At 44.9% G+C, this 27,270-nt stretch overlaps 1 protein-coding gene across 1 annotated transcript in view; it reads right to left on the reverse strand.

Annotated features, from left to right (window-relative positions):
• Window positions 1-420: 420 nt before the first annotated feature.
• SLC25A24 (solute carrier family 25 member 24) overlaps window positions 421-27,270 on the reverse strand; it is a 53,112-nt gene continuing 26,262 nt past the window's right edge. Inside the window, exons 2-10 of the mRNA XM_040407561.1 lie at window positions 17,138-17,264; window positions 15,274-15,361; window positions 14,462-14,573; window positions 14,118-14,276; window positions 13,199-13,348; window positions 9,929-10,036; window positions 7,023-7,190; window positions 2,808-2,958; window positions 421-777 (exon numbers count right to left, since the gene is read on the reverse strand). Coding sequence (XP_040263495.1) covers window positions 602-777; window positions 2,808-2,958; window positions 7,023-7,190; window positions 9,929-10,036; window positions 13,199-13,348; window positions 14,118-14,276; window positions 14,462-14,573; window positions 15,274-15,361; window positions 17,138-17,264 — 1,239 coding nt within the window. The 3' untranslated portion in view covers window positions 421-601. The remainder of the gene's footprint in view (window positions 778-2,807; window positions 2,959-7,022; window positions 7,191-9,928; window positions 10,037-13,198; window positions 13,349-14,117; window positions 14,277-14,461; window positions 14,574-15,273; window positions 15,362-17,137; window positions 17,265-27,270) is intronic.

Below are 27,270 nucleotides of genomic sequence, written 5' to 3' on the forward strand. Positions count from 1 at the left end.
AGAACGCTATACCTTAAAACAAACCTGTCACAGTAAAAAAATATATATATATTAGTATGCAGGATGTTCTAGAAAATATGGAAGGAGTGCACTACAGGGCAGTACCCTTGAGATTAAAGCAGTATTGGTGGCAGAAGACTAGAAATAGCAAGATTACCATATACCTTAGTCGGTATATAGCAATATAGGATAATATATGCTGCTTGGTTGGTACCAAGTTACTTTTTTGGTATTAGCTAAAAAGGATATCCCTCCCCCCCAAAAAAAAAAAAAAAAAAAAAAAACATTAAAAAGATATATGTTTCACAACATAAAAATACCATAAAACTATATAAAACCCCCTAAAACAAACAACATTGGATTCAGAATGTTGGCTTCAAAATTTTGCATAACCTTTAAAAATTTGGGCTGACACAAATGTAGAAAATGACAGGCTATAATAATACAAACTGCCATACACATGATATAGGCTGGCAATGGCTCAGTAGGTCCAGAGGTTCTTATCATGAAGAGTTCATAGTTCACTGAGGAATTCACACAGCCAAAACTATACACACACACACTGGAGTTCCTGAGGAGAAATCTTGGCAGTTCGATATTTCTAGATCCCAAGATGCACCTTCATCTTCTCATACACCACATAGCTGATACTGACAGCGGGAAGCACTTTCAAGAAATTTGGACCAATTCCTCTGTAGAGACCTAGGAAACCCTCCTTAGCTATAATCTTGCGGAAGAGGCCCCCCATGTTTAGCTGAGGAGCACCCTCTATTGAAGCTGAAATAGAAGAAGATATAGCAGAAAGTTAGGAACCACTAACGATCAGTTACAACATTATCAATAGCTAAAGAGGTGGAAGCAAGACTATAATATACATGTGAAGAGAGAGAAGTGCCATGAGGTCCATCTTTCATGTCTAAGAGAATGGAACAAGAAATATGGTAAGGGGTTAGCTGGACAGGACAACCCCTTTCACTTATCTCTTAAAACAGAACTTTACCTTTTGGAGGCTAAACTTGAGCTAACCTAGCCACTTAAAGGGGTTGTATCACTTCAACAAATGGCATTTATCATGTTGATAAAGTTAATACAAGGCACTTACTAATGTATTGTTATTGTCCATATTGCCTCCTTTGCTGGCTGGATTCATTTTTCCATCACATTATACACTGCTGATATTCAAGGGTTACGACCACCCGGCAATCTAGCTGCGGTGGCCATGCTTCCACACTATAGGAAAAAGTGCCTCTCTCTTTGGTGGCCGGGATTGTGGGAGCCTGCATAGCCACATATGCGCAGCAGCTCCTGTCCCGGCCACCTCGTATCTCCGCTGCATTAGTGGAAACGAGCAGTGTATAATGTGATGGAGAACTGAATCAAACCAGCAAAGGAGACAATATGTACAATCACAATACATTAGTAAGTGCCTTGTATTAACTTTCTCTACATGGTAAAGGCCATTTGCTGAAGTGAGACAATCCCTTTAATGGCAGGATATTATAGCTCATAGTATGGCATCAGCTGGAAGCACAGCGCTGCCCCCACCTCTCAGTGTTGATTGACAGACGGCTGTGGATAAAGCCTCATTCACACGTCAGTGTTTTCCATCAGTGATTGTGAGACAAAACCAGGATTGGAGCCTCCACAGACATAAGTTAAAGGCTATGGACACCTTTGGGGGCAATTATTATTATTATTATATTGTACTTATTTTCAGCTAAAAATTGTTTTTTCAATTGGTCTTTATTAAAAATATGGAGTCCTTTTTTGTGTTCAGAGCTGAGATGCTGTAGTAGCAGCCTGTGGCTATCCCGTCATTTGGGGAGTTAACGGCTCCTTATCTCTGCTCTGTGACTAAGCACTCATTATATAGCTCAGTTCTTATCATACCGATAAGAATGTGGCTTAAATAAGTGTTTATGACCTCTTAATAACCTAGAAAAGAGGAAACCTCTTCTCTAAATTACTAAGAGGTTTATTAGATGACCGGCACAAAGTGAAAGTACCAATCACACCATTGAAATGATGCAGAAAAACTGTTAACCCTTTGTGACAAAAAGGCTCAATATTTTTAATAAAAGGCCAATTGAAAATATGATTTTTACCAAAAAATGAGTACAATGCAATCATAAACAAAAACTGCCTCCAAAGATATACATAGCCTTTAAAGATCTGCACCTGGTTTTGGCTCACAATCACTAATGGAAATAACTGATCAAAACATTGACAGGTGAATAAGGAATAAGTGCATGCATAGCAACCTGTCAATCAGTCCAAATGGGTAAGGCTCCATTCACACATCCACAATTCCATTCCGCATTTTGCCCAGATACGGAATTGCGGACCCGCACTTCCGGGTCCACAATTCCGTTCCCGAAAAAATAGAACATGTCCTATTCTTGTCCGCAATAGCGGACAAGAATAGGCATATTCTATTAGTGCCGGCGATGTGCGGTCTGCAAAATGCGGAACGCACATTGCTGGTTTCCGTGTTTTGCGGATCCGCAAAACACACACGGATGTGTGAATGGACCCTAACGGGAGCGGTGACTGAGTCCAGTGTATTGTTGCACTGCTGCTAGCAGCCAAACACTACAAACATTTTTGTGCCATTTTGGCCCCTAGTACCAGAGACCCTTAAATACGGCAGGATGTCAAGACGTCAGATCAGCTTTAAATTCTTCATGCTGCACTGTCTCTGCTCATAAAGGCAGCAACTCGAACAACAGAAGTATTTTAAGGAATTACTGTACATAGAATTTCTTCACATAGAAGATCAGAGGTGAGATACGTGTGAGGTTGCGTACCTTGAGCTTGCATTCTAGTCCTGATAAGGGCTAATGGATAACTAGCCAGTTGGCCACAGGTACTGGAAACGGTGCCGCAGCCTAGAAGGACCCACACTCCTGGGTTGGCAGAGTCTGTTGCATATTTCTGAAGCCAGGCATTCTTAAGGGTCTGCCGAAGAGAGGGAAGCATTCACGGTGTTACTTCCTTGCAAACCAGCAATTCTCACTGACATTAGTTGCAGCCTAATGTTGGAAAGCCATAATAAACACTTTTTTTATGCTCTGTGCACATGGAAGCATTGCAACTCAGTACAGTGGCCATGTACTTATTGCTAAGGATGAAACATCCCGTCAAATTAGGGCTTTTTAAAACCGCTTGTAAAAAAAACACAAGGCTTGTACAGCATTTAAAAAGAAATTTACTAAGCAAAAAAATATATAAAATACAACAGAAATGCCACTAGTTTTTGCATTTTATATTTCACTGTAAGCTAATATACCAGCTGTTTGCAGTGTTTTTGGCCAAAAAACACTTTTTTTTTTTTTTGCAAAACACTGAAGCCTAATGACTGTGTGCACAAAGCCTTTAAGGGGTTGTCCCACAAAAACTATTCTACAGTTTTCAAACCAGCACCTGCATCTGAATGCTTTTGTAGTTGCATGTAATTAAACATTTAGTATAGCCACTGAGTTATTTAATAAAACGTATATGTGTTTGTCCTACTCACTGAGATGGCCGCACATGCTCAGTTTCATCAACTGCCTCCTGAATTGTGATAGGGAGAGCTGAGACACGCCCCCTGAGCTGTGATAGGGAGAGCTGAGACACGCCCCCTGAGCTGTGATAGGGAGAGCTGAGACACGCCCCCTGAGCTGTGATAGGGAGAGCTGAGACACGCCCCCTGAGCTGTGATAGGGAGAGCTGAGACACGCCCCCTGAGCTGTGATAGGGAGAGCTGAGACACGCCCCCTGAGCTGTGATAGGGAGAGCTGAGACACGCCCCCTGAGCTGTGATAGGGAGAGCTGAGACACGCCCCCTGAGCTGTGATAGGGAGAGCTGAGACACGCCCCCTGAGCTGCAGCAGAAAAGACACTCCCCTTGAGCTGTCAGCTTGCTATAAATCTAGCAGAGCAATGAATGAGGAGATCTCTGGATCCATGTGAGGTACAGGGCTGGTTCTAGCTTTGTTAGAAATAGATTGTCATGTACTATATGATGTCTGGTTTTAATTTTTTACATTAATCGTTGGGATAACCCCTTTTCAAAGGGATTATCAATCTTTAAAAACAAACAAAGGGGTGAAGCATACTTTCCTGCTCTTCAGCACTTGATTCTGGCTCCTTAGGTCCACTGCTGTCTTTGTCATCTTCTCCAGACTTCCAGTGTTGCAGGTACACATCTGGCATGGACAGCCAAAGAAAGGCCGTAGTGGTGAAGTATCCCCCAAGAGGCACATGACCCATTATAGTTACATGGTGTTTGGGGGACACATCACACCTGGCCCAGTCACAAGGCTGCAGCAGTGCACATGACCACTGTCCATTCTGGATGTTTACCAGCAGCCCTGGAAGTGTGGAGAAGACAGCAGTGGTCCCTAGGAGTCTGAAATGAGTGAGAAGGAGCAGAGTAGTGTGCTTCACCTTGCAGGGTGGGAGGAGATAAAACTGATATGGGGCTGGATAACCCCTTTAAACTGATCAAGTAAGAAAAGCTAGGTACCATTTTAATTGACAGTATTAGGCCTTATTCACACGTCCGTTGTTTCTTTCCTGATCTGTTCCGTTTTTTGCGGAACAGATCTGGACCAGATCTGCACCCATTCATTTTCAATGGGTCCTGAAAAAAAATCTGACATTGAGCTGTCCGTTTTTTTTCAGGACCCATTGAAAATGAATGGGTCCAGATCTGTTCCGCAAAAAACGGAACAGATCAGGAAAGAAACAACGGACGTGTGAATGGACCCTTAAAAGGGGTTCTCCGGGCTTAACTTTTTTTTGGGTATTAAAAGCTAACCTGTGGAGGAAAGATTATTGGTCCCATACTTACCTTCCAGAGTGCAGCCGTTCTTGAGATCTGCCTCCTGATCACGTGGTCCCTCCAGATGGCTTTTCTTTGCTTCCGGCCAAAGTCAGTCTTGTCTTCTCTTCCTTTCTTGAGCAGGAGACTGATAGTCACGAGTGACGTCACCGCCTCCTGCTGAAGAAAGTGCCAGGCGGCCGTCTTCACTCACCACGCAAGCGTAATATGCTGAATGCTAGTGCGCATGCGCGGGACTGCCAGCCGCTCTCTGCAGTGTACAGGCTTCTTTGTGAATCTTGTACTGACTTTTGCACAGCGCGATGTAATCGCTGTGCAGGAATGACAGCATAGCGACCAGCCACAGTGGCTGATTGCTATCCTGTGGATCTCACTGGGGGCACTGACTGGCATATTGGGGGGGGTGGGGGGGGGAAGCACTGTGGATGGTACTTTGGGGCAATGAGGATGACACATGCGGGCACTGGATTTCACTGGGGCACAGTGGATGACACATAGGGGGCAATGCATGGCAAACAGGGAGGCGCCGCATGGCAAACAAGGGGGGCACTGGATGGCATAGTGGGGGCACTGGATGGCATAGTGGGGGCACTGGATGGCATAGTGGGGGCACTGGATGGCATAGTGGGGGCACTGGATGGCACTTTACCATTGTGAACATCTTTATAGTATAATTATTTTGGGCAGCATGGTGGCTCAGTGGTTAGCACTGATGCCTAGCAGCGCTGGGGTACTAGGTTCGAATCCGACCAAGGGCAACATCTGCATGGAGTTTGTATGTTCTCCTTGTGGTTGCGCGGGTTTCCGCCAGGAGCTCTGGTTTCCTCCTACACGCCGAAGACATACTGATAGGGACCTTACATTGTGAGCCCCATTGGGGACAGTTGGATGCTAATGTCTGTAAAGCAAAGCGCTGCGGAATATAGTAGCGCTATTTAAGTGCATTAAATAAAAATTGAATGGCACTGTGGATGTCACTGAGTATAAGTGATACGGTTCTGTGCAGGAGCCCTATCTGTTTTGCGGTCTGTGCGATTCACATTTTTGTTTTGCTGTCCCATTGAGTTCTATGGGTTTTAGATCTGCATTATGAGGACCAGAATAGGACATGTTCTATCTTTCGCAGAACTGACATGCGGATGTGGAAAGCACAGGGACGTCAGTGTGTTTTTTACATCCGTATGTCAGTTCCAGTAAAGACAGAACATGTCCTATTCTGGTTTTCAAAATGAGGACCTCAAATCCATAGAACTTAACGGGACTGCAAAAAAATGCAGATCGCAAAATGGATAGGGTCGTGTGCATAAGGATTTAGATACACAGCTCAGCAGGCAGTATCATAGAACATGGGATTAGATACACAGCTCAGCAGGCAGTATCATAGAAGATGGGATTAGATATACACTTCAGCAGGCAGTATCGCACACAAGAGGATGTGTATCAGGCACACATACAAGATAGGATTAGATACAGATGTGATTGGATATGCTTGCAGATTCCAGCTGTTTATCACACTCTGGAGTTAGTGAGGGAAGAGCCTGCAGACAGTCAGTGATGGGATTAGATACACAGCTCAGCAGGCTGTATCACACAGGATAGGATTAGATACACACGAGGGCAGAGCCTGTGGACAGTCAGTAATGGGATTTAGACTCAGGGTGTGAAGTAGATTCATGTCTGGGGGTAGTTACATGGACACAGGAGTTATAGGAGTAGCTGCTGCAGGCAGAGCAGAGTGGGGGGCGTGTCCAAACTGTGACTCATCACTGTGCAGAGCAGCCAGGCTTGTGTATAAATAAAGTTATGTATTCAAAAATACAAGAAGGGAGAAAGTAAACAGATCTGCCAGGATAGTCTTATATCTTCCAGGGGGAAGCCCGGACATGAAAAACAGGTATTGGGGGCATATGTATGCATGGTGAGGGGTGTTAGGAGCACAGAAAAAATTTAGATTCGATTTTGGGACCGGACAACCTCTTTAAGCAGTGTGTTGTGTAAACCTTAGAAGTAAAAATGTGTTATTCAATATCATATTCTATATAATATTCTTCATAGAAAATATTATTCTCTAGAGCTGAAGAACTAGCTGGTGTTTGGTTAGAGGGGGGAGAAAAAAAAAAAAAAAAGATGGGAATTTCTGTACAATCCGTAACAACGCAGAAACATAAAAAAGGAAAAAAAAAAGAAGGACTACCTCATAGATGGCAAGGTCAATGCCGGCATAAGGAATGATGCCCAGGATATTGGGTACATAGCCTTTATAAAAGGTCAGCACACCTTCTTTTTTCAGAATCTGTTTTGCACAGTCAAACATTCCCTTATATTGTCCTGTCTTTGCCACAGCCAAACGTGTCTTCATGACCTAGAAGACATCACAAGATAGTACAGGTTATAAAAGCACAATAAAGAACACACACACACTAATTATATATATATATACGCACGCAACGTATGTATGCCAGTTTTCACAGTTGTCATTACAATGAATTAATCTAGGTTATATTTTAAATGGAATCTGTCACCCGTTTTATGTTGTCCTAACTAAGGACAACATAAACTAGTCACAGATCTCCTTAGCAAAATGCTGGGTCACTTTCTTTAAATGATCCAGCCATTTGGCTAAAATCTTGTTCTGAACAGCTCCTGCCAATGAGTCCCCATATTCATGAGCTCCTGGCTCTCCCCGCCCACCTGCTGCTGATTCAGGTGGAAATAAAACTGTCAATCAGAGGCGGGTGGGAGGGGAGAACAGTGAGCTCATGAATATGAGGACTCATTGGCATATGCAGGAGCTGTTAGAACCTAGCAGCAGAAAACTGCTGACAGACTCCCATTAACAGATTTAAGATAATATTTTAGTGAATTGAACTAGTGTAACAGTTTTTTTTTTAATGTTTATTTTCAATGTTAAAGGGGTTTTCTGAGACTTAGGTCACCAGTATCTGATTGGTGGAGGTCCGACACCCGAGACCCCTCCCAAATCAGCTGTTTGAGAAGCCAGCGGTGCTCGCAGTAGCGCCGCTGCCTTCTCAATGCATTTCCTAGGTCGAGTGATGACACGTTCATCAGGTCACATGGCCTAGGCACAGCTCAGCCCCATTGAAGTAAATGGGGCTGAGCGCAATACCAAGCTCAGCCACTATACAAGGTACGGCGCTGTGCTTGGTGAGCATGGAGAAGGCTCCGGCGATCATTGGAGTGGCGGTGCCTTCTCAAACAGCTGATTGGTGGGGGTCCCGGGTGTCCGACCCCAATGATCAGATACTGATGACCTATCCTGATGACGGGTCATCATTATTTAAATCTTGGAAAACACTTAAGTAGAATACTGTCTACCAGGATGTATAGCTTCCCCTTAACATCGCTAACAGAAGAGTCCAGCTTCAGCGTTCTAATGAGAACTGAAATGTCTACATGAAACAAAGACTTCAAGCCTTCCTCTTAGCTCACCACCCCATGTCCCCCTGCCTAGCTGACTTTCTGCCAGCACTAACTGCAGGTTGCTCTCTTCCCTGGGCTTCTCTTTTAGTTGGTAAGTGCAGGGAAGAGAACAAGGATTGGGGCTGCCGACACTTAGCGATAACAGTAAGAGTATGGTAACACAGCATGCTTCACTGCAGCCTTGCTCCTCTCCCTATTGACCCAGCACTAAAGGTCCCTTTACACTGTGCTCCTTCCCAACAATCACCTGCTCGCCAGTGAAGGAGACCATTATATTTACATGCAGCGATCTCCTGCACAGTATGGAGGAAAGTGATCGCTAATGCCATCGCTCGTCTCCATACAGAATCATTGTTTGCAACACGATCTGCTACCTGCTAACGGTAATTTAGGTATATACCTGAAAGATCCAATTACCGGATGACTGAGCATTTCAAATCGTTCATCGACGGAACCTCTACACTGGCAGATCATCAAAAACGAGCGTTCCCATTAACACTTGTTAGCGAAAAACTGCTGATGTTCCTGCAGTGTAAAGGGGCCCTTAATAGACACGCTGGTAAGATACAGAGAGGAGCAGGGCTGCAGTGTTGTGTGCCGACAGTACATGTGCCATTTTACTGTACACTTGTCATCGCTAAGCACTGGAAGCCCTAAACCCTGCTCTATTCCCTGCCCTTACTAACGGCTCATTCACACGATCGTATGGTCGCCATGCCTGTGTTGCGGACCGCAAACTCGACTTAAATGGCAATGTCCTATCTTTTGTGGAACGGAGACATGGATCGGAAGCCCTTCCGTGAACTCAGGGAAGAGAGGTAAAGTATAAAGTACAGTATGTGCCAGTGTGTGCACATAGAAAGTGAAAGAGCCCAGCTTTCAATAAAAAGTGTTGCATATTTATTCTTCAAAAATCACGCGTAATAAAATCCAAGTGTGACATACAGACAGGATAGCGTTACAGTCTACGCGTTTCAGATACCAAAATACGATCCTTACTCATGACCACTGGATGTCACACTTGGATTTTATTATTCATGATTTTTGTAGGATAAATATGCAACACTTTTTATTGGAAGCTGGGCTTTTTTTCCCACTGTCTTTGGACTTTAATCTTACCTGATCCGGGTTTATGGTTCGTGTCTCCATTAAGCGGGACACATGTGAGCGCAGCTATTTTTCCTCATTTGTGTGTGTGCACATATATACACATACTAGCTCCTACCCACCGTCTCCAGACTTATTGGTAGCAGCTAGTACATCTGCAATAACAGCGGTCACTGAATGACAAAACTGCCAAGCTGTGGTAGATATCTATCACTGACGGACATCTATCTCATCACGGAGACTGAGCACATCAATAGAACATGTCATCACTTTGCAGTGCAGGAAAATGCTGCCACTTCATTTTCAGGATCAGCAGAAGGCCCTCCACCGATCATTACTTTGTGTGAGCAGAACAACCTTTTATCTTTCAGGAGTTATTTGTACTAAAGACAAAAATATTAGCTCCATACCCATTCATGCAGTAGTAGTACATTTGTATATAGTATGTATAGATGCGTTTTAGCTTTGCACATATGGACACTATTATTTCATCGAGAAGGAAGGGGATAAATACTATTACAACCACAGTAAATATACAAGAGACTGCACTACCTCCATAGGGTATATTGAAGTCTGCGCCGTTGCTCCTGCTAGAGACCCGGCAATAAATCGCTCTGCTGTGCCCAATTTGCCACTCTCTGAGGTGAACATCTTCTTGTACTACAAGAAAAAAATAAAATGTGACATTATGGTTTTCTTTACAGGTATCCACTTGCCTTGGAATTGCAAGTCATATATTGTAGGAAATTCGTTATAAACAGCAGTGACATAGCCCATAGATAGGAAGCATATGGATGGCCAGCTGTTTATGTAGCCGCAGCATTCAGTCTAATGAAAAGCTGCAGGTGGCGAAAAATATATATGATCCGAAATTTCCCCCATCCAGCATCCTAAGGACCAAACAGATGCACAGCTATCAAGCATTCTAGATTGCTGGACAAACATAAGGAGCAGAAACAATTAAAAGCTAAAAATGTGAAACGGCATTCATAAAAGAGGCCGTAAATTGTCCTTTCATATGCATGAAAAACAACAGTACATAGCGACTTCTTGTGAAGGTGATCAGCTTATCTGCCAGTCCTCACTGCCTGGGCGGTGTGGAAGAGTGGCCGGACCTCAAAAGGTCAGCTTACTTACCTGCTTCCCGACACTGGCTCCCCACTCCTTCTCCTCCCGGCCTGCAGTGCTCCGCTGGGCCCCCTCACTGAAAACATCCAGTTTGACGCCGCCTGTAACCAAACACTGACCACGGCGGTGACCACCTCCCCTTACGTCATGGCATATAGTCACATGATGCAAGATGGTCCGGTCACTGCCACGGCCAGTTACTGGCTGCAGGTGGCGTCACACTGGATGTTTTCAGCAAGAAAGACCAGCTGAGCATTTCAGGCTGGGAGGAGAAGGAGCAGGGAGCATCCCTTTAGAGGTCTGGCAATTTTTAATATAATGTAGGGATGGGATGTTAAACATTTTTGTAGTATACTTTTTTAGAGATGCTCCTTTGTACTAGAAAATAGGGTGTAAAGAGTGTTCTGCCCAGCAGGGTTAAAAAATTATTCTAGTTCATTCTGCCAAAGTCATAGTATTTCTCAAGTGGTTAGTGTGGTTATAGCACCATCTAGCGGTGTTAAGTTGTATTACACTTTGTTTTTTTTCTTACAAAGACTATTGCATTGTGGGTGGTGCACTGCATTGTGGGAGTTAAAAGCATCCGGGGAAAGAGAAGTCTCCAGTCACCAGGACACATCAGCAGAGCTGTCCTTCTTAAACTTCACCATCCTTTTAGAAGCAACCAATCAAATACTCCTGTTTTACCAATAAACAAGTTAGACTACAAAGAACAGTCCTCTTATTTGGAAGACAGGAATGGTTTATGCTGAATGTGAGACTGAACACTGTGTGAACATGTATGAAGACAGAACAAAGTCTTCTTAGCAAAGCTGTATTTGAGATGTCTAAGGAGAGTCTGTCTTCAGCATTTTACTGAGAGCTGAAGATGCACGTATTTAACATATAGAGCCTGCCTCTTGTCCCTACCCCATTTCATGACCATGTACATGAGCCCTAACTATCTCTGCCCATCACCCTGCCTATCCAACTTGTCACACGTAAGCATCTTTAGCTTCCAGTAAAACGCTTAAGACAGACTCTCCTTAGCAACTCTCCTCAGTTAGAGCTCTTTAGACCCTGTTTTCTGATACAAAGGAAATATTTTTCCTGATAAAGTATATTACAAAAGTGTTTAACATCCCAGTCCCTACACTATGTTAAAAATAAACTGAAACAACAGTTACACTTTAAGGCTAGATTCACACGACCGTATGTGTTTTGCGGTCCGCAAATTGCGGATACCCAAAAAAATAAAAATAAATGGATGACGTTCCGTATGGCATCCGTTTTTTTTGCAAATTCACTGTAACAAGGTCTATCCTTGTCAGCAAAACAGACAAGAATAGAACATGTTCTATGTTATTTGGGGGGCTACGAAACGGACATACGGATGCGGATAGCATACGGTGTGCTGTCCGCATTTTTTGCGGACCCAATGAAATGAATGGGTCCGCATCCTATCTGCAACAAACCCGGAACGGACACGGAAACAAAATACGTTTATGTGAATGTAGCCTAAGAATATTACAGGCTGCCATAGAACCTCACAGCTAGTATTGAAAAAGGAGAGTAGCTGTGTGTCAGTAGTACTCTCGTTATACAACTGGGCAACCAAGTACAAAAACGGTTTCCCCATTCATAAACTAAGTGTTTATGAATGAGGAAACAGTTTTTGAAAGATGGGGATATGATGCACAGGTCAAAGCACATTTACTAACCTAAGAAAAGTGTGTTTTTTTAGGTTCCCAAAATGTACCCAAAAAGGGAATCTGTCAGCAATTCTGACCATACTATACTGTTGACAGCACTAGCTAGGGGCTGAGGAGAGCAGTACAAATATACCTTTTGTGGAGCTCCTTATCATCAAGAGTGGTGTGACTAAGAAGTTTTATTCTGCCGGGTTCTGCACCTGCAAGTGCACGGGAAGTGGTGCTTTATTGTGAAGTGCTCTCTGCATTGAGGCCTCGCTGTCTGCTGAGAGTGACAGCTGTAGCATCCAGCCAGGTGACCAGTACAGCCATCAGTCAATGCAGAGAGTATTTCAGAGGGAGGATCCAGCTCCTGGGCAGAACTTTTATTCTTGTCATAACAAAAGTTCATGTTCACAGTGCACCAGACGATAAAAAGCTCAGCAAAAGGTATGTTTTTGCTACTCTCCTCAGCCCCTACGTAGTCCGGTCATCAGTTTAGTATGGTCAAGACTGCTGACAGACTCTGTAATAAGTAAATAGCTCCATACATACCAATAAAATATATTTTAGTATAATATTTGTCTGTAGGGATAACCAGTTTTAATACACTTAAACTGTACAGGGAATATCACAAGGGTGGAATAAGTATGACTGGCTTCAGCAACGCCCCTCCGTCACTTCTTAACGGAAGTGAAGCTCAACAGCTTTGGGTACATTTTCCACTTCTTTCCTGTGGATCTCAGGATCTAACGCCTAAAAGAACAGGTGAAACACTTGAAGCCCTTCTGCTGTGAAAGATATAAAACTATAAGTCAAAGGTTCCATAATTAAACTGTGGGGATGAGGGTTGTAACAATAGGGGGTGCAGTGGTTACAAATTTCAACTGGGCCCTGGTGCCTGAGGAGACCTCTACCACATCATGATACCAGTACTAGATCTCAAAAGATAGCTGGAAGTGACCTTCAATAATCTGACATTTATTCTCCTGACATTTCGTAGTGAAGTACTGTAGTACCTTACCTGCTCGTATGCCCAGAATTTCATGGCTGTCTCTGGAGCAATTTTAATGACATTCACTCCATTTCCTCTCCACAGGGACCGGATACCTCCTTCCTTTATCATTTGCTTCAGACCGCTTAACATATTTGTGTTTGCTTTAGACCCATGGACCTGGCAGATCGAGAAATGTAATCATCAGGACACAACCTAAAACCATATTAATCTTGCGCTCTAAAAATCACCTTGTGACCACTATGATCATTATAAAAACATACTAATAAAGAGTCTACACTTGCCATCAGTGAAGTTCTCCAAACTTGCTTTATCATCATCTCTAATTTTCTTTCAGAAACACTACTAAAGCCTGCCGTTGATGTGACCTCATGGAGGCTTGACCCAAATTTAGCAGATTTGTCCCAGATTTATACAGTGTAATCTTTGACTAGTCAGTCTAAAGATGCACCCGACCGTCTAGTCTAAGTTTATACCGCCTAGTAGCCGACTTACTTAGGGTGGTATTACAGTGCCTGATCTTTGAGCACTGATGGATAATAACTCATCCATTGGCGTGTGTTTGCCCTGTCCTGATTGCATCGGCTGATTTGCTACCAGTCGTTCCTCCCTCCATATTTTTCTATTCATTATCGGCAGCACATCCCTGATTACTCAGGAAGATGTGCTGCCGATAACCGGGTATCTTTCATCTCCGATAAAAGATGTATCTTGGCCGACAAACAGTTGAAGGGCTGCCTGATTTTATAAGCCAATTATCAGGAACAAGCGTTTTTATTCCTTAACTGGTCTGAAATTGTGCCATGTAATAGGGCCCTTACTTTGAAAGAGAATTTTGTCCACTTTCCCGCTAAGCAGCGCCTATCCAGTAAAAAAAGTGAAAACTCGTAGTGCGAGACTTTTATTAGTAAATGTGTTGAAATGGTACCTGCATCATGACTTTCAGACGATCAAGGGGTGCAGTTCCTGTACGGGACACCGCTCCAGCCATCCCCCCAGCCAACAGCTGTCTCCACCATTGGCCAGTCTTCTTCTCTTCTTCAGTGAACTCATCAGGGATAGTGAGGCTGTCACCAATATCCAGAACCTGAGGGTGTTAGCATATTATTTTAGTTAAATAGGAGCCGTTAACCATCCACATTGCCCTATACAGTACAATGCTATACTATGATCAACCACACAAGAAGTCATACAAAAAAAGAACACAAGTCCAGATTATAAGAGATCTAAAAACTTTATGACTAGAGAGTTTTCATCTCTTTTTAACCTTACCGTTGAATGTTTCCAGTAACGGATAATTTCTTGAATGTTATCAGCTGGGTTAAACAGAAAATGGTCCCTCCACTCATTCCAGTCAACAGTAAGGGTTCCGTCTGCATCCATACTGTTAGAATAGGGGAAAATTACTGCTACGTATTTTGCAATGAGAAGAAAACGACACAACCTATTGTGGTGGGATAAAACTAAACAGAAACTAACCACATGTATGACAGCGACACACAAGGAGCCATACATTTGGTGCAACTCTAGCTACGCAAAGCACTTTTCTCTTGGAAAACACAAACAATTTGGCACATTCAATGTGCTTCACTTTTTGGTGTAATTTGTATTAAGAGTTCTGGTATATAAATCTAGACTTTCTAATTCCTCACTATTTTCAAGAAGTCTGTTTGTGGTCGGAGACGGAGTATTGTCCAGATCATATCCAACTGACACAGAAGCATGGCTCAAAACAATGTAACATCTCAGTGCTGATCGACTATCAGTACACATGGTGGCTTTGAGACACCAGATCAGCAGGCTCTACCAACTTTCACCTAATGTGCAATAGGCGAGACAGAAACTCCCATAAAATAACTTGGATGATACTACAAAAGGAGGACAGCGTAAAGTGGAAAAATTCTCTATCGGGTGTCATCGTCTGTCTACTTTTGAGGTCTGCCTCCAGCACACCCTAATCAATAGATCCTCCTACCCCCTTAAAAACATAGAGGACTATAAACTAAAATCCAACAGAAACTGAAGTCAATGAAATAAACTGTGACGAGGTCATCATATATCCGCATACAAACAGTTATCCTGACCTTTGGAGGATTTTCTCTGCATGGTCCAAAGAGACGTTTATGCCCAAAATCTTAAGCGAATTCGTGATTTCAGATGCTTCTATCTTCCCTAAAATGAAAAGAGAAGAACTAGAATTGAACCGCAAAGTGACAAATAAGTGGAATACAGCAGACATCATTCTTCAAAACACTGTTCTGCCCAGTAGGGTTAGAAAATGATTCTATTTCATTCTGCCAGGGTTTTGTTGTTTCTGTAGTGAATAGTGTGGTTATAGCACCATCTAGCAGTGCTAAGTTGTATTACACTTTGTTTTTCCTGTTACAAAGACTGCTGCATTGTAGGTGGTGCAAAGCATTGTGGGAGTGCAAAGCATTCTGGGAAAGAGAAGTCTCCAGTCACCAGGACACATCAGCAGAGCTGTCCTGTTGCATATCTCCTTCTCAAACTCAATGTGCCAATACTGTTACACTGTTTACACGAGTCCCTGGTCTGCATCGCAAGTTACACACTGGGGACTGCAGATAGCCTATAAGGAAGTTATGTTACTTTTCAGGCTACAGCATATGAAATTCATATTTAGAATGTGTCCAACCCTCAAAACACGGCACGTAAGGTGGTTAAATGTAGAAAGGATGGCCAATTACTCTGTAGTATTATATAGAAATCGCTACAGTGAGTACTATATCAGTGAGTACTATATCTAGCAGCAGCGGTATCGCGGCGGAACCACAAAATCCGCCGCACAAGAGAAGGCGATATAATGTATTTAAATACTACGATACTGCGCTATGGGACATAATACAATTAATATTAGTGTACAGGTATCACAGATATCAATCTGTGATACCTGTACACTAATATTAATTGTATTATGTCCCATAGCGCAGTATCGTAGTATTTAAATACATTATATCATACTCTGTAGTATTCACGCTATTAGAGATGAACCAGGCCCACAAAAAAGAAGCACATATCTGGGCATATTACTATGATGGGGCACATATTTGGACATAATCTGTGAAGGGGGCACAATGCTGGCATAACTACTGTGTGGTGGCATAAAGGAGGACTTTTTTCTATGTGGGGGCATTTAGGGGACTGGGTGGGATTAAGAGTTTAGTTATGTTCTGGGTGGAGTTATAGGCGTGGCCTACTGCAGAAAAAAATTGCTGCAGGAGTTGGGAGGTATGCCTAATGCTTCATTCACACCTCAGTGTTTGGTCAGTGATTTCCATCAGTGATTTTGAGCCAAAACCAGGTGCAGCTCTAAACACAGAACAGGTGCAGATCTTTCCCTTATACTTAATGTCTGTGAAGGCTCCAATCCTGGTTTCGGCTCAAAATCACTGATGGAAATCACTGAGGTGTGGAAGAGGCTTAAGACTTAAAGGGGTTGTCCAGGTTCAGAGCTGAACCCGGGTATACCCTTATTTTGACCCCGGCAGCCCCCCTGAGGCTAGCATCAGAGCATCTCATGGTCCGATGCGCTCCCTTGCCCTGCGCTAAATCGCGCAGGGCAATCGATCTTTTGTTTACAATAACACACTGCCGGGCGGAAACTTCCGCCCAGCAGTGTGTTCGGTGACGTCACCGGCTCTGATGGGCGGGCTTTAGCGCTGCCCTAGCCGTTTTACTGGCTAGGGCAGCGCTAAATCCCACCCATCAGTGCCGGTGACGTCACCGGGCTTCCTGGCAGCCCCATAGAGAGCCCCGGTATGTCACCGGATCTTCAAAAAAAGCCTTTGCCCTGCGCGATTTAGCTCATGGCAAAGGAGAGCATCGGAGTATGAACTGCTGGGGTGAAAATAGAGGTATGTCTGGGTTCATCTCTGAACCAGGACAACCCCTTTAAAGTTGATTTAGAGGATATTATGAAGGTCTTACCATCTTTATTTTTGTCTAGGCTGGTAAATGCAATTTTCATTTTCTTCTCATGTTCTTCCAAATATTTCATAAATTCTCCAAAATCTAGATGTCCATCCTTGTTTGTATCACCAGCTGCAACAATTTTCTATGGTGAAAAATAGGAGCCATAAGTAAATAAATATTGTGCACATGCAGTGAACAGTTTAAAATATAAGCTGCCAATGACAAAAGTGGTGGGGCACATTCTTACTGGATAATTCTCAGCAAGGAACCACTATGGCCTACAAAGGAATCGCCGACCGCACTAGGTAGGGGCAGGGGATAGAAGACCATACATACATTAACTGGGGTTTTATCAGAAATAGAGAGAAAATTCAGCTTTATTTTTCCAGAGTCTGTTCCTGCACAAGCACTGGAGCTTCACCGTGACCTGCTTCACAGTCCCTCCCCTCTGCTGAGTGACAGCTGTAGCATCCAACCAGGAGACCACTACAGCTGTATCTCATACCAGGGGATAGGAACTGAGAAGCAGCTCAAAGCAGAGAGCAGTTTACAGTGAATCTCCTCTGGTGAACTTAAAGGTTTCTACCACCACATTTTGACCTAATTAGCTGTCAGATACTAGCAATCTGCTAGTGTCTGCTCTACCTAACCATGCTATTGTAATCCCTTTCTCTGCAGCGGTTACCTTCGGCCGAGATGGAGAGAAGTAGGCTGTCAATCTAGAGGAGAGGGGCGGGCTGGAGCGGGCGCTGGGCAGCAGAAACAGTGAGTAGACGGAGCCTCTAGGTGCTGAAAAGACGCCCCCATAGCACCTAGAGGCTCATTTGCATAGCAATAAAACTATGTTTTTTAGGGTAACCGCTGCAAAGAAAGGAATTACAATAGCATGGTTAGGTACAGCAGACACTAGCAGATCGCTAGTGTCTGACAGCTAATTAGGTCAAAATATGGTGGTAGAAACCCTTTAAATGGTCGCTAACTTTCCATAAATCAATAGCAGAAGTGAATATAAGAAACTTTGTAATATGCCTAAGAGAAAAATACCTTGTTCTTCTCTTATCACCTCTTAACTCCACTCCTTCCTAAACTAACATTCACTTTAAATTCTGGGATAAATCCATCTTGAGAGGCCAAGACAGGCTGCCTGCTCACTGAAGTATCAAATTATATCAGCCCATCGAAGTCTATGGAGGAAAGAGGAGTAGTGGAGCAGCAAAGTGATGCACACACACACACACAGACACACACACAAACACATGCCTGCTGAATTGGCCTTTCACAGTTCGATTCAGCAGGCCATTATAGGGAACAATCCATATATTTCCCGAAGATTGCCTGCTTATTAGAGGAAGGGATTGCTGCATTTACATGCAGCAATCATCTTGTCTGAATGTAAAGGAGTGATTGCTAATGCCATCACTTGTCCTCATAGAAAATAATTGATGCTGGATAGCAGGTCGCTGTTTACACAGGACAATCTGTTGCTCAGAAATCATGATTTGGGGGCCGGAATAAACAATGCTTTCACCGGACGAATGAACCCATTCATTGGGTCATGGATGGCATCCTTACACAGGACAATTTGTGATCTGGAACAAAGGCTACTAGTAATGATGAGCGAAGTTTGCTAATGAGGACCGAAGCCCCGTGATGCACCGCCCAAGAGGCCCCCACTGCCGAGCCGAATGAGCAGTAACCCGGAAGGACGGGGCCCGGTCCTTAACACGGTACGCTTCCACAATAGCCAAACTATTCCATCGGGAAATGGAAGTCTTTGTCACTGCCAACCCTCGTCTCGGTCCCTCATGAATCATGAACAGAGAATCCGTTCGTCGGAAAGATGCCGTATGGGACAGATACACTCAAAAGGCTCGTACCAAATCCAGAGTATGGAGCAACTGCTCCCGAGGATGAGACGGGTCCGGACAAAATGAAGGGAGAATAGTCTCATTTAGATGGAATGCCAACACCACATTCGGCAGGAAGGGCTGCACAGGGCGAAGGACCACCTTATCCCACTAGATTAAGATCCCAAGGATCCAAAGGAGGACGGATCCAATGGAGGAGGACGGTGGCAGAAAAGTCAGAACCGCCAAAAGCGAAGCTAAATTCAGCTGAAAAAGAATGGAGAGAGCAGACACTTGCCCTTTGAGGGAGCCGAGAGCCAGCCCCAAGTCCATGCCCAACTGCAGGAAAGCCAAAAGTCACGGCAAAGAAAAACGAACAGAAGACAGCTGTCTCCGCTCGCACCAACTAAAGTAGGACTTCCAGGTCCGGTGGTAGATTCTGGAAGACGACAGCTTCCTGGCCCAAATCATAGTCTGGACCACTGCATACGAAAAACCCAGAGCCTTCGGTGCGACTGCTTCAACAGCCATGCCGTTAAATGTAGCGACCTTAAAATCGGGTGGAAGATCGGCCCCTGCGACAGCAGGTCCTCCCGGAGAGGAAGACGCCAAGGTTCGGCGGCGAGAAGGGCAACTAGGGACGTGTGCCACACCCTGCACGGCCAATCTGGGGCCACAAGAATGACGGGCAGTCCCTCAGACCTGATCTTCCGGAGAAGACGCGGAATGAGAGGAAGAGGCGGGAACATGTAAGGGAACGTGAACCGACTCTACGCCATCAACCAGCACGTCACATTCCAGGGCCATGGGGTCCCTGGACCGTCCGATGAAGACCTTGACCTTGTTGTTGAACAGTGAGGCCATGAGATCCACATCCAGCCGACCCCACCTCTCACAGATGACCGAAAGACCTGTGGGTGAAGAGCCCACTCGCTGGGATCGAGACGTCCCCGGCTGAGGAAGTCTGCGATCCAGTTGTCGACGCCGGGTATGTGAACTGCCGACAGTGCCGGAACATGTTATTCCGCTTAGCTGAGAATCAGCGCCATCTCCGCCATGACTGCCAGGTTCCGCCCTAGTGATTGATGTACGCCACCGCAGTGGAGTTGTCGGACTGAACACGCACCAAACAACCCCCAAGATGGTCGGCCCAATGCCGCAGAGAGAGCCGAATCGCTCTCAACTCCGGAACATTGATTGGAAGGGAGCGCTACTCGCTCAGAGTTGAACAGAGAGATTTTCCAACACTCCACCCAACCCTTGAGGCTTGTGTCCGTTGTTAACACCTTCCAACGGAGAGGGAGGAACGAGTGACCCGATGTCAACATCGAAGAGACCATCCACCATCCGAGGGCCCGGCGCACTGGGACAAGGAGACGCATTGGCCGATCCAAGGAGGCTGGGGAGCTATCCCAGCTTGACAGAATGGCTTGCTGAAGCGTTCTGGTATGGAATGGAGCATAGGGAACTGCTTCGAAGGCAGAGACCATGTGCCCCAGACCCTGCATGCAGCGACGAATGGGAACCGGAGCTGGCTGCAACAAGGGGAGAATCTGAAGATAGAGAGCGGATAGTTTTTCCGGAGGCAAGAACACCTTGGCCTGACAAGTTTCCAGTACTATACCCAGATAAGTCAACTGCTGCAATGGATAAAGACAAGACTTCTGCCTGTTCAGGATCCATCCGAAGAGCTCCAGGGTGTCTAGAACAATGTTCAAGCTGTCTGCCGTCCCCTGGAACGACGGTCCCTTCACCAGGATGTCGTCTAAGTAAGGGATCTCCACGATCCCCCTGGTATGAAGGGCCATGACTGCTGCCAGAACCTTCGTAAAGACCCTGGGAGCCGTGGCCAGGCCGAACGGGAGGGCTACAAACTGGTAGTGAAATGGACCCACTGCGAACCGGAAAAACCTCTGATGACTGACACATGTGGGCACGTGAAGATAAGCGTCCTTGATGTCTATTGAGGACAGGTGCTCCCCTGGTTCCATGGACGCAATGACCGGCCTCAGTGACTCCATCCGGAATCTGCGGACGCAAAGGAACCGGTTGAGTGCCTTGAGGTCCAGAACGGGACAGACAGTCCCCTCTTTTTTGGGAACCACAGAGATTGCAGTAAAACCCCTGAAAACGGTCTTGCACATGAACCGGAACAATCACACATTGTTGCAGAAAAAAAAAAAAGCTGCGGGAGAGGCCGAAGGAGACAACCGAAAAAAAAAAAACGGGACGGAGGGGAGGATTTGAAATCTAGCTTGTAGCTTGCAATGACCTCCCTCACCCACGCATCTGAGACGTGAGCCAGCCAAACATACCGAAACACATGAAGCCGGCTGTCCACCCGAACGGAGGGCGGCAGGAGCCGCCCTTCATGCAGCAGAGATCTTAGGGTTAAAGGACTTGGAGTCCTGTTGACGGAAACGCCAGGAAGGGTGCGGCTTGAAGGAAGGTTTGCGCTTCTGATCCATGGCAGACTTGTCGAACACCCTCTTGGGGCTAGAAAAACTCAGAAAGCGGCGGAAAAAAGGCTTCCGCTTTTTTGACCTATTAGACCGCCCCCTGTTCTGTGGTAAATGGGTGCTCTTACCACCTGTAGCGTACGAAATGATCTCATCCAGGCGCTTACCAAAAAGTCTGCTGCCGGTAAAGGGGAGGACTGCCAGGGTCCTTGAAGCATTATCTGCCGCCCAGCAGGAGAGCCATAGGGTACAGCGAATAGCCACCAACAGGGCTGACGAGCGAGCCATAAACCTGGCCGCGTCCAAAGATGCTTCACAAATATACGCACTGGCATGCGAGAGCTGCAGGGCCACATCTGCAAGTTCCCCCGAGGGGACTCCCGAGTCAAGACCCCGACGTAAATTATTTGCCCACTCTCCCATAGCCTTGCTCACCCATGTAGAGGCAAACACAGGCTGCAGCGCTGTGCCCACTGCTTCAAAGGCAGATTTTGCAAACGCTTCCAGCTTCTTATCTTTGATATCAGAAAAAGAAGCCCCATCCGCCCTTGGCAAGGTAGTATGTTTAGCCAAACGGGAAACTGTCGGGTCCACTATAGGTGGAGCCAACCATTTCTTAGTCAAATCCTCCGGAAAAGGATAAAGGACGTTCAAGTGTTTTGGAAACATAAAACATCTATCAGGGAAATTCCACTCCTTGGAGAGAGAGGAATCAAACTCCTGGTGGCTGGGGAAACACTTGTGCGAGTGACAGGACCTTCTAAAAAGGAAAAACCCGAGCTGGCAGACGACGGTGCGGGATCCTCAACCTGCAACGTCTCAATAACCGTCGTAATTAGATTGTTCCCCATGGAGGACAGTTTGGACGACTGACCCTCCAGAGAGACAACATCCTCATATGACCCACTCTCCTCAGAACATGCCTCTTCAACTGAGGACACGGAATGAGACTCTAGTAGGAGGAGAAGAGGCCGAGGAAACAGGAACCCTTTTGGGGGAGGATGTTCTGGACTGCCTTGCCGACAAACGCCCCAATATATCCACAATAGCTTTGTTGGTATTGGAGACATCCTGGACCACCTTAGACAGGGAACATGCCCATTCCTGTTCTTCCTTAGGTTGGGCAGCAGGAAGCAACGGGTCCAGGGCCGAGCCACTTGATGGCAGCACAGCACACGCAAAGCAGAGGGAGTCTGACTGAGGGGATGGAAATTTTGCACGACACGACGCAGAATCAAAATTACGCACCAAAGGGACCGTCTGCTTTGGGACCTGGGGTCTGGGCTCAGACATAGCGACAATCCTGGCGCCGAGGAAGAGGGGAAGGTTAGGCCCTGTAATAAAGGGACAAACAGCACTTACCCAGCCTGTGTCCCTCCAAGCAGCAAGCCAGTCCATCAGTGTTCCGCCAGTTGCTCTGAATCCAAAAGTGGGCTCTTCCTCTACTGCTGGCAAACACAAGCCCGCCCCCAAAATGACGCCAGCTCTCAGTGCCCGCCCATCATCTTTGACCACCCAATCCCACCCCCCCGGCGGGACACACACGCCGGCATCCCCGGCCGAGCCCAGACACCAGGCCAGGGAAAAATAGGCCGCGGGGGGGCCCTGCAGGAGCAGGCTGCACAGAAGCCGAGGCCCTTAATTAACAATGGCCCCGACTGCCCCAGAACTGAGCCGACGCAGCACTCAGAGGAGGAAACAGAGGGGGGGGGGGGGGGGGGGGGGGGAGACTTGCGGTGGGCGGCCGCGGTGATGCGAATGCTGGCGGGAACCGCGGGTCCTCTTTTTTCCGGAGCACGGGAACGAGCAGGGGGTTTGGGTGACCCCCTGGTCTCCCGTCTCCTGGGTGCAAGTGCAGGCAGTTTTACGGACTGCCTTCAGCTTTCCGCTAAATAAATAAATAAATAAATAAATAAATAAATAAATCTGCAGACCTGCAACGCAGGGAGGTCTGCCTCCTACAGACACTAAGCTAAAACTGATTTAGCTTGGTCCCTGTAGGAAGGGTATAGCTGAAGAGGGAGGAGCTTACACTATGTGTGCTTAGTGTCCGCCTCCTAGCGGCAACAGTTATACTCATGGTCACACACATACAGTCAGGTCCATAAATATTGGGACATTGACACAATTCTAACATTTTTGGCTCTATAAGCCATCACAATGGATTTTTAATTTTATTTTTACACTATTTCAGGTTAAATTGATTCGCTACCTATGTGGACTTCGATTCGCTGAACTCTACTTCCTAGGTATGATTCTTTGTGGAATTAAAAATGAAAAAAATATTGCAAAGCACAAACTCTGCAAAGGAATCCTGTTTATACATGGCCTAAGACTGGTGCTACACACATGTATTTCTGTACCATTCTGGACTATACATTTTTTAGCACCTGTCACCATTCTTAACACCTGCACAGTCTGACTCTCCAATCAGTGCTGCCATTTTCAGACTGTGCAGGTACCCCCCCCCCCCCCCCCCCCAACTTGTTACCACCCCTCTGTACCTTTACTGAAGGCTAATAGCAATTCATATATAACTTCTAGTGCAAATAATAAAGGAAAGGCACAACATAGAGCCATAAGAAAAGATGCTTCAGAATTGTTAGTACATAGGGAATGCATGAAGCTATTAAAATAGGCACGTCAGGGGATGTGTCATCAGGAAATGACCTGCTGTTTAAATCACTAAGTTTAACACATTTTTAAATAATTTTTGATGATGTTAGTTTAAATATAAAAAGTGACATGGAAAATTAAAACTAGGTCTAATTGGAGCCACATCTTGGTCTGTACAGATCACTTTACTGCAGTTATCTTATCTGTCATTCTAATCCTGCCTGTAATGATATCACCTCTGTGTATAGATAAGACAGGGTTCACTATTCACAATAGGCGATTGTCAAATCTTATCTGCATGCCTAGAAAACTCTACCATAGAAGTCAATAGGGTCCCCTCCTGACCATTCTGTCTATGGCCCATGGAGCTGCCATAAAGCAATTTTTTAATGCTTTGTAAATGCTGTTAACAGCAGCTCAGGCAAGATGGCCGCCCCCGTAATCCTTTTCAGAAAAAAAAAAAACCTACAATAAAAATATAAAAACAGATTAGAAAGGAGATGTGTTACTATCTGATTTTAACTGGCTAGTAAAAATTTTGGTGACACGTTTTCTTTAAAATGGGTCCTTAGAAATTAATTCAGAACATAAAGTGAAAACTGTTTCATGACTGCAGAAGGTGCACATCAGAGACCAATGTGTGGTTCTAGTCTTAGGCTAGGTCTGCGCGACACATAGGGCACAACTACACTGCGACATTTTGTCGCACCAATGTCGAGCGACAATTTTTATAATCATTGCAAAAGGATTTTTTGCTACTGTCGCAGTGCGACACCATAGACTATCATTATAAAAATTGTTGCGCAACATTGGTGCGACAAATGTCGTCATGTAGACCTAGCCTTAGGCTACATGCACATGACAGTGAAAAAAAAAACAAACCCAATTAAAAACAGTCCCATTTATTTAAATTGGGTCCGTCTGGCCATGGAAACGGCCAAAAATAGGACATGTCCTATTTTTGGAAGGACGCTATTCACTGGCCATTGAAAAGAACGGCCATGTGAATAGCCCCATAGACTTTTATTGGTGATAAAAATGGCCATGTGATGGCCATTACTTAAACGGTCGTCACACAGCCATTATTCACGGTCATGTGCATGAGGCCTTAGGCTTTATGCACCTGACCATATCCCTTTCTGTCCGCAAACCACGGAATCACAAAATAGTGAGCATTCCGGATTTTTCTCACCCCATCAATAGCTTATTCTCCTCTGCAATACAGACCAGAACAGGATACGTTCTATAATTTGTGAAATGGCCACACTAATCCTCAAATACATAGGTGTGCATGGCGTCATACAAATTTAGTGGCTGTGTGCCGTCTGGAAAAAATGCAAACAGCGCACAGATAAAAAAAAATACGATTGTCTGCATGAGGCCTCAGTAAGGCTTCTCACACAGTCGGAGTTCATCAGATCTGGCATAGCCAGATACTACCTTTCCACGCTGGAGCCCGTTGACTATAATGGGCTCAGGCGGGGATTTCGCCTGTTTGCAACAACAGTGCCGGGATTGAACTGGACAAAAACAGTTGCCTACAGTGGTTTTTGTGCAGCCGAGTCCCAGCACTTCCTTTACCAGAAGATTTTAGCGTTAGTGCGAAACTAGCCTTAGGCCCCGTTAACACAAGGGAGTATACCGCGCGGGTGCAATGCGTGATGCGAACGCATTGCGCCCGCATGGAACCCGAAAATGTATATGAACCCATTCCTTTCAATGGGGCTGTGTACATGAGCGTTGGTTTTCATGGATAACTTGTGTGTTGCGTGAAAATTGCATGTTCTATATTCTGCGATTTTCACGCAACGTTGCCCCCATAGAAGTGAATGGGGCTGCATGAAAATCGCATCCGCAATGCGGATGGTTGCTAAGAGATGTTGTTTGTATACCTTCAGTTTTTTATCACACGTGTGCAAAACGCATTAAATCGCATTGCACCCGCACGATAAAAACTGAACGCCTTTAATCGCGCATTTTTCACTGAACGCATCCGGACCTAATCCACACACGCTCGTCTGCAAGGGGCCTTAGACATAAGTTTTATACCAGCAGGCAGACCTAGGCTGAAGTCCAGGGACCAGATTTACAATTTACAGGATCACACCCAACTCATAAAAAGATTCCACCATGACACGCACTATATGACTGCATTATTATCTGTTATCGTGCAACCACTTGGACATAGTGCACTGGGCAGAGACCTATAAATCACATTGTACAGGTTTGTCATCTTAATTAACAATTCTGAATTGACATTATAAAGCAGCACTGAAATAGCTGACACACACTGATCAATAGGTATGTCACATAGTATACTATAGTTTGATATAACTACCTTAAAAAAAAAAAAAAAAAAAAAAAAAAAACACAACAACTCGGAAAACCCCTTTAACTGATGACCTATTCTCTTGGAAAATCTATTTAACAATCATTTGGTTACCATAGAAATGATCCGGTCAACTTTCGCATGGTGCCTGAGCTACAAGCAGCCTGTTATAGAGCAGGAGAAGCTGAGCACAGCGATATATAGTTTTTGTAGGAAAAGATTCAGTAAACCTTGTAATTTATATATTTAAATTCCTGCTCATTCTAAACTTTGGAGTCCAGGAGGCGGTCCTATCAGCGATTGACAGCTCTCTGTGTACACAGTCATAGAGGGAAGGCTGTCAATCACTGATAGGACCGCCTCCTGGACTTCAAAGCCAAGAATGAGCAGAAATTTAAATGAATAAATTAAAAAAGTTATAAGGAATCTTTTCCCATAAAACTATATATCAGTCTGCTCAGCTCCTCCTCCTCTATAACAGGCTTCCTACAGCCTAAACACAGTGTTCAACAGGTTCCCTTTAAAAACATACAATACATAGGTTTCATTTGTCAAAACAGTTTAAAAGAAAAACTGGCCTTGTTGCCCATGGCAACCCATCACAGTTTAAGACATGAAAGTGGAGCACTGATCTGTTGCCACAAGCAGCAAAGGGAGTTTTATGGATATTACAGATCATATTCGAGACGCAAGTTAAAAGTCTCTAACAACTAGAGATTAGATCCCATAAGCAAGCTGAATTTATTGTAATTGCCAATTGATTTTCCCACCACTGCTACTGTCCACTCCTAAGAGGATAAGGGGTACTTTCACACTAGCGGTTTTCTTTTTCCGTCCTAGGGGCTCAATACCGGAAAATAACTGATCAGTTTTTTCCTAATGCATTCTGAATGGAGA

This window comes from Bufo bufo, chromosome 9 (genome assembly GCF_905171765.1).
Source record: "Bufo bufo chromosome 9, aBufBuf1.1, whole genome shotgun sequence".
NCBI classification, from domain to species: Eukaryota; Metazoa; Chordata; class Amphibia; order Anura; family Bufonidae; genus Bufo; species Bufo bufo.